Raw genomic sequence first — 15,722 nt, 5'->3', positions numbered from 1 at the left:
CACAAGAAAACACTGTATTGTGAGGATGGTCAAACACTGGCACAAGTTGCTCGAAGATGCTGTGCAGTCTCTATCCATGGAGTTATTAAAAATATGGCTACACATGATTCTGGGTGACCTGTGATAGCTGAGCCTGCTTGGAGCAGAAGGGTTGACAAAGCCATCCCTCATCTTGGCCATGCTTGGATTCTGTGATTCTATGTAAAAATGTGTCTCATCAGAGGCTGAAGAGACAATGTTCAAGTTACAGTAGATTGAGTTTCCTTTTAGACTAGATCATGAATAGGAATCTGGGAAAAAAATCCTGAAAAGAAAAACAGATCTCAAATTGTGTCATGGTTTGACGCTGGCACAATGCCAGCACCCCATGAAAATGCAACCTACCAATCAAATGCTGTGAAATGCGATCGAGAACAGAGCAAAGCAGGCCAAACTTAATAACAAAGGAAAAACTTTATTACACTACTACTAATACTATAAAGGGAAAAAGAAAAAAAAAGAAAGGAAAAAAAACCCACACAAAATTCAAAATGAAAACTTTCCAAAACATTCCTCCTCCCACCACCCAACTCCAACAAACCACAGCGAGACCCAGTTGGATCCTTAATCGAGTTTTCACCCTTCAATATAATCAATACTGAGTCCATCGGGGAAGAGAGGAGTCCCCCTTGCACCACAGACCCCCAGGAAACACAGCTGCCACCTCTTGTGTTTCCATGTCACACGTGGCACTGCCCAGACACACCGGCCAGTGTGACACTCTCCTCTCCATGTCACAGTGCTCTCACCACCGTGCATGGACAGAGACTGCTTATAGGGCCCCTTTAAGGATGCTTTTCCAAGGACCACCAGGAACAACAGTCCAGTATCACATTTTGGGACTACTGTCCCCCCCATTTTCCCCTGGGGCCAAGGATCCAAGAACAGAGATTGCCTTCTCTTCTTCTCTGAAGACGGAGGGCATCCTCACACCCTCCTCAGCTCTCTCTGTTCATTCCAGAACTGGTAGTTGCTGAAGGAGATCTCTTGGTTGACCAGTGCATCCCCCTAAAATGCAGTCCCTCTTGAAAGGAGTGGTTCAGTCTATGGCTAACAAGAAGAGTCCAGCCAAAAGCCACTCCATCATCTCCCTCCAACCTTCTTCTCTGAACATCTGAGGTCCCAGGCTGTCTCTCTTTCCTTCAAATTGAGGAGGAGTAATATTTCATAAAGCCTTCATTTCACAGGAAAGGGTTAAAAGTCCTGGACTGTCCGGAAGGCTGAAATCTGGCCCAGGACTCTGTCTCCCATCGTCTCCCATCTCCCACGCTGGGCATCTTCCCCATGCTGGGCATCTTCCTCCCTCCCCCCCTGCCTCCTCCTTCTCCTCTGCTGGCAAACTTCCAGGTGTCTGCTGGCTCTCTATCTCTTTTCCCTCTAGCTTTGGGGGGGAACAAAGACATCCCAGATGTTCTCCAACCTTCCGTCCGAAAGAGCTGGCCCAGCTCGGTTCCGATCCTTCACCCCCTGGCCTACCTCTGCAGGCCGCATGGCTCCCCTCCCCCACCCAGCCCAGGCTGGGCGGGGAAGGTCTGTACCTTGCGATGACCGGAATCAAAAAAAAGCGAGTTCTCCTGGGAATTCCGCTTTTAACCCCTCTGAGTTCTCAGAGGCGTGTCCACCTTCAATTGATCACCCCAAGTGTCAGTATCCAAACCTGACCCCTGACTGGATTGACCTCTTCCTTCCGAAAAAACTTCTTTTCCCGTGTCACACCATGACAAATTGCCTCTCAAAATGGAAATCATAACATCATATCTATGCTTAAGTTATCATATCTAAGCTCTATGCTTGTGGGGCTGAAAACAAATTAAGAAAGATAAGGCTAATGAAGGTCAGATCAAAATTGTAAAGAGCTCACATTCTAAAAAGTCTTATGTTGCAAAACTTGGTATTACCCTAAGATGTCTAGTGCAGCATTAAAAAAATTCTGCAAGATATCCCTTTGATGTCCTTTCAAGCGTTCTCAAAACTATATGAATATCTGAACAAAAAAAGAGCTTGACAGCAACTATAGCTGAAATTAACTCCTCAAGGGAGCAACACTGATATCTATCTCAGCATAACTTAGATATTCATATATTCTTTTATTGCTTACATATGCTGCTCTTGACAAACACAGGTACTGTGCAAAACTCACATAAAATTATCACAATTGGCTATATCTGTTTTGCTATTTGTGGTGTACTAGCATTAAATGGCAGAATTATGTATCAGAATTCCTTTGTGCAATCACAAATTAAGTGATAGTACCAAATTAAGAAATAACAAAAAAATTGGTTTGTGCTTGAACAGTTAAAACATGGACCTTAGCTATCTATCTTAATATAAGTATCATTGCATTTTAAACTGCAAGAAATCTAGCTGATTTTACACTGAAAATCTATTAGGTGAATATATTTTTTCATTAATGTCTTTGCTCTTCTGGAAAGAAGCAGTTTTTCTACACAAGTGAACAAATTTTGAATAGCTTTAAAATAGCATTGAAATTCTGAAAGCATACACAAAGTTCAAATGCTCTCTGATAAGACATTGCATTGCAAGTTTCCTTTAAAACATCAATAATAAGATAGAAAAAACAACTTAGTCTTTTATTCCAATTTTCTGTGGAGCAGATCCCAGAGGGGGATATTTACATCCAATCAGGAACTTTAAGCCATACCTTACCATCACTATTAAGACACAGAACTGCAGATTACTGAAAAAGCTGTAAAGTCTTTAAACTCAATGCAATACAGAAAGGCCTGGAGTTGACAAAGAATTAGCAAAGTGCTGTCTGAGCTCTGTGGTCAATTAGCTGAGTGTTTTCAGTGTGCTGCATGGTCACGGAACAGAGAACACCCCAGTTTCCTTCCAGGAAAGAAAAAGCCCTGTTCATGCTGTAGATGGTTTGAAATGTCTGTTCTGCTTGCACACTCATCTTGTGACACTACACAAAAATTCTAGATTTTTTTTTTTTGATCCTTTGAAGATAACTAAATTTTTAAAATCCACTACCTAAAAATGTACACTTTTTTGTTAAAAAGGAAGTCATCGCAATTCAGAGCAGCGCAGTCATCCCCACCTTCCAAGGACATTCTCTAAATTACATTCGCCTCTGATCTGCTAAAGACATTCTTCCAGCTCATCTTCGTATTACATTTTTCCATTCCTTTCTTTAGTATTTTTTTTTCTTCTGTGTTACATTGAGAGAACCAATATTTAAAAAAAAAAAAAATCTTTAATTGGATAATAATACAGAATTACCCTAAGGAGTTAGAAACATCTTCACTTCTTTCTGAATGGGACTGAAGATTTTTGAAGCAAGCTTCCAAGTTCAGAGATAACACTTCCACCATTCTCCTAAATGTGTGCATATGATCCATTACCTTGTTGTCAGCTTTACCCCCGCCTCTTTGCACGCTTTCCACCTGCTCTGCAATTCTCTGCAATGCTGAATTAGACCTCTTAATGCCAGACTCTTTTCAACTTACAGATATGCAGAAATGCTCAGGATGACACTTTCAACATAAATACAGAATTCACATTTAGATAAAACCATGATTTAAAATATGGATGCAACCATAAAAACAGCTTAATGTTCAGTATCAAAAACACTCATTTAGCAAATTGCCACACCATAGCCTTGATCTTGAAAAGATCTTATAAAGGCTGATCACAAAGAAATAAAACCCTCAAACTGTTGTTTTCTGTTCTTTCTAGGTAGAAAAGATGTGTTCAATATTGCTTAAGTGGTTTGTATGATAATCTCTCTCGAACACAACTTGAGGTCTTAATATTTGGAAGCCAGATGCCTTCTTAGAGCCTCTGTACATCACAAGAAAATCACGCAGGAAAAAAAACAACAGCCTTAAGGCTATAAAAAGACAAACTACCCAAATACTGCTCTGCAATAACAAAAATCATGGGTGATCCACCATTCATCTTGCAATAGTGAACATAATGACAAACCTAAATTTTGCACTTGAAACTAGGAGACAAAAATTATAAACCTCTCTATGCATATCTAATCTCTTTTTTCAACATTAGCCAAGCCTGCAGGCACTTAACAGTCTGATTCTTGATGTCATTGTAATTAAAGGCAATACTCACAAAGCTGATAAGCATACCAGCAGTATATTAACCCTTATCTTAGCCAAACTGACAACTGCAAATGTGATATCTAATTGGAAAGAAAAGAGCATTGGAGTTTATTATGGATACTGTGGCTTTTAAATCCCATAACCTTGGAAGTAAGCAAATTATATCCAGCCTACCGTCAAACTTCTTGTGCCGGGATACGAAAGTCGTGCGTACAAAGTGACTTGTCTCCTCCACTAAGTTTTCAAACTCCAGTTTGCTTTGTTGGCTTAACTTGTCCTCCATTTCTGAGGTGCAGCATGTATATTCCTGAGGGCAGATTCTCAAATGTTCCCCTGGGATCACAAGAAAAGAAGAAATTAGAAATATTTGAATACAGATAGAAATGTGCTAGAACCAAAATACACCATCGGTCTTCAGTTTTTGTGGTCTATCCAGGGAACTCTTTAAGACAAACCTTAAAGAGCTTGACAGGAAACATCTTGAATTTGTACCAACAATTTTGCTATAGCTGGATATTCCTTGCAGGCAAGAGGAGACGCACTTTGAGAGTTGTTTTGATACTTCAAAAAGTAAAAGTGCCTCACACCAGGTGTTCTCCCATGCTGAAGAAGCCTTCCACATTTACTGAAGCATACTTAAAATTTGAAAAACAACTTCCTGCTTTTTGTTTGCATTCAAATTGCCTGGAGAAATATCTAGTGAGATGACCTACTACAAGCCACTGGATCTGTCAAAAATTACAAAACAACAATTATGCATTTGTTGTCAAAACCTGAAGAATAGATATTATGCATTTTTTGTAGACAGGTCCCACTTGTCCAAGTGCACCAAAACATTGTTCCCTTCTCCCCTTCCTTTCCCTCTTCTTAAGCATATTGTAATGATTGTGTTTGGGTATTCTTGGGCAGTATTTCTTGTCAGACTGAGCAAGTGCTCTGCTGAATAGGAAAAAAGCAATGAAGAGTTTAATTAATGCTTATATTATATGGAAATGCAATGTAAAAGGTAATGAAAGCCTCTTATTTAATTCAATAGATTTATCTCTTGAAGCACTCTGCCATTTCTTCTGACAATATTGCTTTCTTCAGTACAATTTGCACGTGGAAACCAATTCTTCAACTCATGAAATTAAAATGGTCTGTTATTACATAAAATGTGAATTTCCAATTGACACTGTACTAAGGGTGTCAGAAACATTTACCTTGGTTTGTACAAAGGCAGAAAATTTCACCTTTTCCTCTTGAGAAATAAAGAGTATGATCTGCCTGTATGATTAAAGTTACTTGTAAGGCAATGAAAACATTTAGCTTTCGGTACACCGACTCCTGATTGAAAATCCCCTGCAAATCTCTTAAAACTGCAAATAAAATGATATACAAAGCCCAAGGGTTAAATAAATACTGGGGACCCGATTCTCATTTATATTGAGGCTCCTTTCTACCACAGCTGAGCCATAAAGAAGACTTAAATGCAATTTATACCTACTTTAAGGCTGCTTTTCACCATTCATATTATGTAGTGAGGAGAACCAGGCCCTAAGTTTTATGCTTCCCAGGGGTATAATACATTTAGCTGCTGCATCATTTTGAAGACAGCATCAAAAAGTGGTTTGCACATGCTTAGAATAAACACTGTCTTGAGTTTGCCCTCACCTTATTCGAATTTATGTTTCAGTTCTCGAATGAAGTCTTTTAAATTGAAATTTAGTCATTCCTCAACTCTGACTCCTCACCCCATCTTAATTTGTTTTTTTCTGCAAGAGTTCGTAATATATGAATTATAATGCCATGAGGTTTCTTTTAGCAGTCTCAAGACTTTTTAAAAGCTCATAGCTATACATCTTCAGAAAGGATAATTTTATTATTATCAGTTACTGTTTGGCAGTACTACCTACAAGTCCCAGTCATGTCCAAATGAACCATGATATAAAACTTTGTATAAAACTGGGAAAAAATTATATCCCATGACCACCAAAATATTGTAAGGATTGCTTCCCATGTCTGCTACACCCTCCTACCACAAGAAATTAATTCCTCTCCATCCTCAAAGTCACACATCTAAGCCATAAACAACACATACAGGGACTGGTGAGCCAGCTGCTGTCAAACATAAAAGATAGTGGCAGACTAATGTTTGCCTTACCCTCTACATCTCTGTCACATTAAACTGCAACTATTCAACAGGTAAGGGAGGTGCCATAATAAGAAACAATAAAGGTTATTTCAGTAACAGTAATGTGAGTTTTTATTAGATGTCAGAAAGACAAGTAAAGTTGAAATATTGTATCATTAGAAGCAGTGCTGTGTGCTTGATTAAATAAAAAAAATGTTCCATCCATAATGTCTGCAACCCCCTTTCCTCAATAAATCCAGGCTTTTTTTCCTTATTGAAAATACCTACTTTCCCAGTTCCAGTCAGAGTGGTAGTTTATGCTTTTTATTATGATAATATCCTCTGGTGCCATTGCAACCCAAAATTTTTAAAAAATTCACTTTTCTTTCCTGTCTTTATCTGAAGTTCTTACTCTTTTTTTTTTTTTTGCCTGGCTCTGTTTGTTTCTCAGTATTGTCAGGCTATATGCTGGCCTAATGGTAATCTCATGGCGCTGTGCTTAGTAACAGCCACGAGTCTCAATTTTTTAAGACGCTATATGATGCTGAGTATTATGACAAATTAAATTCTATTGAACAGTCTTTTTGGAGGAATAGTAATTTTTTTTATTTCTCTGATTCATTTAGAGTCTCAGGTTTGCTTTGCTACAAAAATTTTTTCTCACTTTACCTGCTACAAACTCATTCTGATTCCTTCTAATTGATTTCTTTTACATGTATTTTCATTAAGATTTTTCCTTTTAAATCACTGGTTATTCCTTCATTGAGGCTCTTGACTAGAAACTCACATTTATCAGAAACACTCACAACTCCTACATTACCGCATAGACTTTTTCTCCAAAAATATGTCTTCCTAAATCATCCATACTAACCACCCATTCTTGTCACAAAAATTTGCTGTACAATAATGAAGTTTTTTCACAACAAATTTCTTGTTTTTCTTCCTTTCAATATATTCTCTACATTTCTGTGGAAAAAAATAATAATGGAAATATTGTGCTACTTTTCATATTCTGTTTCTAGGTTTTTGCTTCCTTCTCTTTTCTGCACTGGAAGATCAGGTCAGACTACAGATAAAGCAAAATTATTTTCCATTAGTTCACACAAATGGAGTCTTTGTATGCCTAAGATGTTCAAGCTAATTTTGTAAAAATAAAGCTTTTAGAAAGCATTAAGCCCTGCAATGTTTACACTGGCCATGATTGGCTGCAGTTTCCAAAAGTTCATAACTTGGACAAAAGCTCATGTGATTCCTGGGAATGGCAAAGGGAAACTTGCTGGGCAGGGGGGTTTTGTGTCTTTGGGGTGTTTTGTTTGGTTGGTTTTTTTGGTTGGTTTTTTTTTTTTTTTTTTTTTTTGGTTTCTTGTTGTTAGTTTGGATAGTTTTATTAAGGGGTGTGTGCTTTATTTGAATTTTTTTTCTTCTTTTGTGCAAATCCATGACTTAAGAGGCTGTTTGGATTGGAAATAACTCTGCATGCTAATTTGATTGTGCTTCCTCTGGTTTTTTGAATAGGATCATTTACTATTTGCATTTTGTAAAACATTGTTCTATTACCATAGAAAGTGTTTAATCACTAATTTGTGTATTTACACACCTCAAGTATTTTGCAGGCTGAAAATGTGCCCATAACTAATGTACCAGTTCTTGCCCTGGGAAACTCCATATGGTCTAGGTTCTTATGCTAATTTTAGCAACAATTTTTGTGGCACAAGTGGCATGGGTTATAACTGACTAGTTTTTCCTTGCTGCAAATGGTGTCTCCCCAAACAAGTTTGACATGAATGTAGTTACACTGCACCAGCATTCTGCCAGGCTGAACAGCTACTAACTCAATATTCCCAGCGACCTACCACAACTCTTCTAACCACCGTTTCCAGCTGAAGATGCTGACCTACATATCTCTCCTCATGTGGCTTATGTTATATAAATCAAATCAATTGCCTACTACAAATTCAGCTACCAGTATTCAATTTCAGTTTTATTACAGCTGTAATCTCACACCTGCCTTCACATGATCCAAATTGGCAAGTTTTGCAGTTGAATTTGGCAATCCTGCTAGCAATGCTGCTTTGAAGTGTGATAAAGCAATTTATAAAGCACTTGTTTTATATTCAGATGTATTACTGTTTGGTGTCCTTAAAATGTGCTACAAAACTCAGAAGTCTTTAAAAAATCGCAACTTACAGCTCTCAAGCTGAATAAATGCTTTCACTGCGTATCAAAATGCCGGAACTGATCTGAGAGTGGTAAATGCTTGCAGAAGATACAGTCTGGAGGATCAGTAAACCCTATGGAATATAACACTACCCTTAACAATTTAACCACCAGATTTCCTGAACAACTTGATTATATTATTAGAAAGGGAAGTATTATCACATAACATATTTATTGTCCAGCAGAATTTTTTATGGGTCATGTTGCAAGTTTAGCAATTTTGGAAGCAATTCTTTCTCAGGCAGTCAAAATTTTATAGTTCCTCTTCTAATCATAAATGTAGAGCCCTGATAGTGGTCTGTTCACAGAATGTTAGGGCTAACTGTATGACTAGGGAGAATAGAAACAGAGTCACCACCCTTCTTCATAAATCCAACAATGAATAAAAATTATTAAATAAAAGGGGTAAATTAAAGGTGTGATTTCAAACTTCCTCACCTCATCAACAGAGCCTAAAAGTAGAAAAGGTAGTTCTACAGTTTTCATCTTCCAGGTAACATTGATGTGATTTGGCTTTGTCACTTACTGTGTTCTTTGAAACTTGAAATAATTGCTTCAGACCTGCTCATATTCAGCCACTTGTGGAGAAAGCAGTGGAATTTATTAACAGTATGAGCTTTAACAAAGACAAGTCTCTAGTCCTGCACCTGGAACAGAATAGCTAAAGAGCCCAGCACATGCTGACACCGGTGTGGCTGGGGAGCTGCCTTGCTGAAAAGGATGGGGGCTCCTAGTGGACACCCAGCCAACAGGAATCAACAATACCCAACAATTTACCAGATGTCAATCTGATACTGGTTTGCATCCCCAGGGGTATTTCTAGCAGAGTAGAAACATGATCATCCCTCTATAATCAGTGCTTGTCAGGCTGCACCTGGAGCACCTGGAGCACCATGCCCCATTCTGGTCCCCACAAGACAAGAAAGATGCAGACTGGAGAGTGTCCAAAGAAACATCATGAAGATGATCAAAAGACTGGAATGTAAGGAAAGACTGAAAGACTCAAGTTTTTTTCCCCTGGAGAAAGAGAAGGGTCAGGTGGGACCCAAGGTATTACAGTACTTAAAGGAAAGGTACAAAGAATATGGGGCCTCTCTCTTCACAAGGACCCACATGGAGAGGACAAGCAGCAAAAGATAAAAATTGTACCAGAAGAGGTTTCATCTTGAAATAAGAAAGACATTTCTTAAAGTAAGAACAGTCAGACACTGGGATAACCTCTGCAGGGGACATTGTGGATGCCTCATTGCTGGAGGTTTTCAAGATTTGACTGGACAAGGGTGTTAGTTAACCCCATCAGGACTCCCATTCCCTCAGTACCTGAGACCAGATGATCTGCCAGAATTCCTTTCCAAGTGGGCTCTTCTGTGGTTCTGTGATTAGGTACTTCAGAACTTCATACCTCTCAGAATTATAAACTACTAGAACCATTTTACTTCTGTTTCTAAGTTAACATTTTCCACCCAATTTTCTGTATTTTTTATTGTCTTAAAAATGATGATGAATAGAGTTAAAAGAAAAACCTCATTCAACTTTAACCCTTGCCCAATGTTTCGAGATTTGGATCATTTTCTGTATGGGTGATAATGTTTCTGAATACCTACTTTTTGAAGTTTTCAATTTAAGTTCTCTGGTGAAATCAGGAGCATAGGAAACTCTTAATGATCACATTAGAAATTTTCTATTAGAAAAAGCTACACTTCTCCAATACACTTGCGCCATTCTGTCACACATCTGCTAAGAGAAAACAGTGCTGCTGAAGAATTTTACTGACAATCATCTTTAATTTGAAAAAAAAAAAAACAACCCACAAGCAGCACTATCATGTTTCCTGCATTAACTTTTTTAGCAGTTAAAAATAAATTAGAAACATGAATTTTAGCATTTCAGGCAATATTCAAACAGCAAAAATTAAAATATCATTTTGTTGGACAAAACCCTGTTCGCTAACCATAAAGTCCTAAGGCTCCTTCTGACTTTGTAATTATCTTCTCTGTGGGGTATAACAGCCCTGCAAGCAGCCTCTGCAAAACTGCACCTGGCATTCAAGTCACAGATTGAACTTTCCCACTCAAACTAAAAGGAAACAGATTATGTTTTAAATTAATTCCATTGTAATACTGGCCTGACAAGTGATGACAGGAGCAATATTTGCACAGAAAATGACAGCTACAGGAAGGGAGGGAAACCTGTCTGTAACACACAGATTGTGCCATCAGACACAGCTCTCCTAATTTTAATCAAAGGAATATTGAACTTGAAAACCCTTTATGTCTGGTGGACTCCAATAAACATCTGCAACTACCCCAAGAATAAAACTGACTCATTTGTTTGCCTCAGAACTCAAATCATCTTTGCTCAGATTCCTTTTGTTCCTTGATTTCTTTGAGGTCAATTAAAAAATGAATGCCTTCCAAACGGACTGATAATTAGTTAACAGCCTCTTCATTACAGGTCCCACAGGGAACATTCATTTACAAGAAGCCCTGACCCTGTTGTCCTTGGGAAGATTTCAGTAATAAGTTACAGAAGCCAAGGCCAAGGCAAACTTGTTCAGACTAAGACTACACAGATGCTAAAGAAAGAACTGAAGTCCCTCGAGTATTCCCAACTAAACTACTAGAAGCAGTACCACTACTCCAACACTCAGGATCATTTTATTTTCCAAGCATACACAGCCAGACAAATTGTTTTTTGATAACACAGTTTGTGAGAAGAATCTCTAGTTACCTCTTGGAGAGTGTATTACTGGCTTTGTGCTCGGTGCCTTGTGGAAAGCAAACAGCAAGGCTGTGATTCAGCACCAATAGTTTCATCATCTCACATGGCTGCAATTTTCCGATTTCAAAGCATGCTCCCACCTGGGAACAGCAGCTAACTTCCCCTCCCACAAATTGATTTTTTGCTGTTTATTATGTCCCCTACTATAATAGCAGAAATATCTTATATAGCATTATAGTGAGAAGTAGAATACAAGCAGCACATTTCTTTACCATGACCACAAAACACAATGCAAGGCAGGCTTTAAATTTAATCCACCCTCAGAACAATTTCATTATTAACATAGCAGGATGAGATTGCACACATTCATGTATTTATAAAGATTTTCCTCAACATTCTTCATACAAAACTGAAATCCAAAGATGTGATTGTAGCATATGGTGTATCAGAGACAGATTTATACCACTTAGGTCACATACCCACCGAAATACTGTTGCAGTAGGAGAGCGTGCTGGATTTAGCTTCCTGGGATTAGCTGGGTATGCTGTACTGCCCAAACCAGTCTTTAAGATAGTTATACCATTACTAATATACATGCATCAAAGATTAAAGCCAAATGGATACAGTCATGCCATTTGATTGAAGTGTCAAGTGTATTTTAAAGTTGTGGAGATCCCTTGCTAATCACTGTATTGTCGTGCATAAAATCCATGTTTCTAAAATACTAAACAAGTGTTTAAGAGTCATTAATCAAAGTGCTCTCCTATGATTCTGTTATACTGATGCCTTCAATCAGCGCAGTGAAACCTTTTTGTGCTGCCATTAAACAGATTAATCCACTTTTTTGTCTTCTGATTAATAATGACATGCTTTCCTGCAATGCCAGTCACAGAAACAGCTCAGGAAGACAAACATGATAATGTCGTGTGGGTCATAAGTCATAGGCTGTAATGGATACACCAGTGGTTAAGTCTGTGGTGCCTCTGCCATAAACTCTTTACTGAAATATTTTTCAGCCTAACCTCTTTCTTGGTTCCTTCAGGAAAAAGACAGTACAAAAGGGGAGGCTATAATTTGTAAAGATCTAGTCGTCCTGTTATCATACTGACTCAAGGTCTACCCATGAAATTTAGGGCCAGAAATGCTGGCATTTGTCCCGTAATTTCTGTTTGAAGCCAACCACTGTGAAAAGCAAAATTCCTCTACCAGTTCCTAAGTATTAACCTTACTGTGACACAAGCTGTAAGGCATGAAGCAAAGCACTTTCTCCAAGTTTGTGTATTTTTTACCTTATAAAGGAATGGGGGAAAATTTATTTTCTTTTTTCCTTTCCTCCACAGAAGCATGCTAAGAATATGTCAACCAAGTATAATGGCCAGAGAAATCACTCAATGCAAGAGAGGCCAAATGGTGAAAAAAATCATGTCCTCTTACCCCTGTGCAGGAGTTCTGTGGTCTGTGAGCCAAATTTGGTGCAAGTTTACCCATCCCCAGCTTGGTTCTACAGATCCAATCACTGTTACAATGTGAGAAAGTCCCTGCTAAAGCCCAATAAGGTACTGGAAGCAAGGCAAAGATATAATTGTGGGAGATTCAAGAAGAAAGCTACTGATACAGGAAGGTATAAAAACCCACAGGAAAAACGTGACAAACTGGAGGGTGGCAATGAAGAAACAAGGAAAATCATCTAATTTGTGACCTAAATGATGACTGCATGAACACTGAGAAGTATCTCATGACTTATCACTATGGTAGTCAGTCTATTGATTAGCCTCATGGCTCATTGGTACTAGTTGGACATGCTCTATGGTGACTCTGGGAGCCTTGACTCCCAAGGGTCACGGGAAGAACGTCCCCAGCTGCTCCTCCTGATCAGCCAAGTAGAAGAAGATACCACAGTATGTGGATGCCTTTTTCTGCAAGTGGCCTTTTCTTCAGATGGGAGGGTCTCAGAACTATAGAAATAAGTATTTAGGTCTTTCCTAAAGGTGCAGAAGAGAATGGCCTATGTTCCCACAATAAATCTTACACAAGTAAGGGATTCAGACCATTTCTGCAGTCCTCTTATGAGTGCTGAAATGACTCTTCTTCAATAACAGAGGATATCACCTGACATGGGAGGAAAAAAATACAGTACAGATATCCACTGAGAATGTGCCAGAGGGACATCCTCTCATGAAAGAATTTTTTTTTCCTATTGACTAACTACTTTCAGACTATTTTGATTCACTTATGTGACAAATATAACTTCATGGAACTGAAAATACCTATGTGTTAAAGCATGCATAAAAACCCTGTGAATTACAAAGCTTCTAATTATCAATACGAAAAAAAAATTTCTCACTGGACATTGTCAAGTATATCATGCAAATAGAAATTCTGTATTATTAAAACCATGTATGGGCAAACTTTTTATGAATATGCAAGAAATTCTGAAACATTTTCAATAAATTATGTTTCCTTAGGAATCTCAGGGTTCAGCAGCGAGGCCTGACATTTTTGAAATCCTGTTCATTGCTGTTTTGAGATTCCTTTCAGATTTTCAGTTTCAATAACTAGCTGTAACATCCTTTGTAGAACCTGTCCAGATCTTCCCATCTTTCAGATAAGCTGGACTCATAGGCATCCTCTGAAAAGGGAGGAAGCTGGTGTGACTAAAGTTGCCTGGGGGGCATATGGACTAAAGATGGTTCAGGAAACAGCGCTGTCACTCTTCAGCAGAATTTGAAAACTTTTGAAGGGTTCCTGAGCATGAACTACATAGTTTCTTTCCTGTTACAGGCCCAGTGCTGTCTCAAAGTTTGCCAATTTTCATAATCTCTGAGGTTTCCATATTATAGGAGGTAGAAATTCCCTTAGCTGCTGGTTCAGGTCAAGTTCTCAAGTTTCTGTCCTTTCCATGTGTATCCAAGGGCTATCGGTATATCCCTCAAAAAAAAGGACCTAACCACTGATACATATGGCTAGAGGAACCTGCAGTCATGCTTCACTTGCAGAAAAATGCATCCACATACTGTGGTATCTTCTTCTACTTGGCTGATCAGGAGGAGCAGCTGGGGACGTTCTTCCCGTGACCCTTGGGAGTCAAGGCTCCCAGAGTCACCACAGAGCCATGAGGCTAATCAATAGACTGACTACCATAGTGATAAGTCATGAGATACTTCTCAGTGTTCATGCAGTCATCATTTAGGTCACAAATTAGATGATTTTCCTTGTTTCTTCATTGCCACCCTCCAGTTTGTCACGTTTTTCCTGTGGGGTTTTATACCTTCCTGTATCAGTAGCTTTCTTCTTGAATCTTATCAGTTGGTCTCTCTTCGTGGTCTTTTCCAACATGATGATTATATAATTCTAACAGTGAATTAGAGAAGGGTGCTTCAGAGGTCTTGGCAGAGCAAGCATGACATTGTCCTTGACTTTAAGTGGCTTCCCAGCTTTAAGAAGGGCAGGTGTGTCCTGCACTGCTGAGACTGCAAGTTTGAGAATGTAGGCAGTGTAATGAATGCAGTGTAATAGAAAAACCTGTTTGCTACATCGTGGTGTTTTTTCAATCAATATTTTCCAGCAGAACACTGTTTGATCTGAAAAAAACTTTTAGCTCGCTCTAATTAACAGAAACTATGCTTCCATAATATCATCCAGCCACAGTAATCACTGCCAAAAAGAAAAAAGAAAGCTTTTTAGAAGATAGCAGCTTAGCCACAACAATTTCCCTTTTCCACTATTCCCAATAGTGTTTGAGATCTAATCTAGTGTTAGACCTACAGAGTGGGCATTTTGGTTTTTGTTCATGTGGGACTTTTTGTTTTGGTTTTGTTTTTTTCCCCTGCATTTAGACACAAAACCAGTCTGAAAAATTTCTTTTTAGCTTTTTTTATTTTTGTACTTCTATCAATCCCCTCTATGGACTGTGATACTTGGTAAGGATCAGGGTCTTCAAAATCAATAACTGAATGTTTCTTGCTCCTCAAGTGTTTTAATGTTAAAGGTTTGACCTTTATGATTAAAGATCAGCTTGAAAGAAAATCTTTTTGGATGTCTGAAGTCTTCTCTTATGTAACCACATTTTTGAATGGACATTTTTGACTCTGTAAATTAAAAGCCTTTGGTGCACTTTTATAGACTTAATCAAAGCATTTAAATATAGAAGAATCAAGTAATAAGCTATATTTTTCTATCAGCCCTTTAGAGAATTACTTTTACCTTCTTCATATATCTTTTTTGGGGGCTCATTTCTTCAGTACAATCACCGCTTTTGACTGGCACTTTATAGCAGTGACCAGCCTCCCACTAATTTGTGGTTATTTTACAAGTCACACTTTTAAAAAAACCCCAAAACTCCTGAAACAACAGCCAAACTTTAAAAAAAAATATTTATTGAAAGAATATAATCTTAAGGGTATGACAGGCATCATATTTTCCTATATAAAGCTTGATCATTCTTTATTATGATTAAATGCGCTATTTCCTATAAAGAACACTAGGCACACTTTGTTACTATTTACTCTGTGTACTTTGGCTGGCACAACATGGACAGATACAATCCAAAG

The 15,722-nt window shown here is 38.3% G+C and overlaps 1 protein-coding gene across 3 annotated transcripts in view; it reads right to left on the bottom strand.

Annotated features, from left to right (window-relative positions):
* GPC6 (glypican 6) overlaps window positions 1–15,722 on the bottom strand; it is a 718,331-nt gene that overhangs the window by 496,063 nt on the left and 206,546 nt on the right. For 2 of the 3 annotated variants that reach the window (XM_072931246.1, XM_072931248.1), the window contains exon 2: window positions 4,296–4,454. The exons of the other annotated variant lie outside the window; for it this stretch is intronic. In XM_072931246.1, the coding sequence (XP_072787347.1) occupies window positions 4,296–4,454 (159 nt within the window). The remainder of the gene's footprint in view (window positions 1–4,295; window positions 4,455–15,722) is intronic. 3 annotated transcript variants of the gene reach the window in all.

The sequence above is a fragment of the Taeniopygia guttata genome, chromosome 1, assembly GCF_048771995.1.
Source record: "Taeniopygia guttata chromosome 1, bTaeGut7.mat, whole genome shotgun sequence".
Lineage (NCBI taxonomy): Eukaryota > Metazoa > Chordata > Aves > Passeriformes > Estrildidae > Taeniopygia > Taeniopygia guttata.
This window is presented reverse-complemented; position numbering and strand designations above follow the sequence as displayed.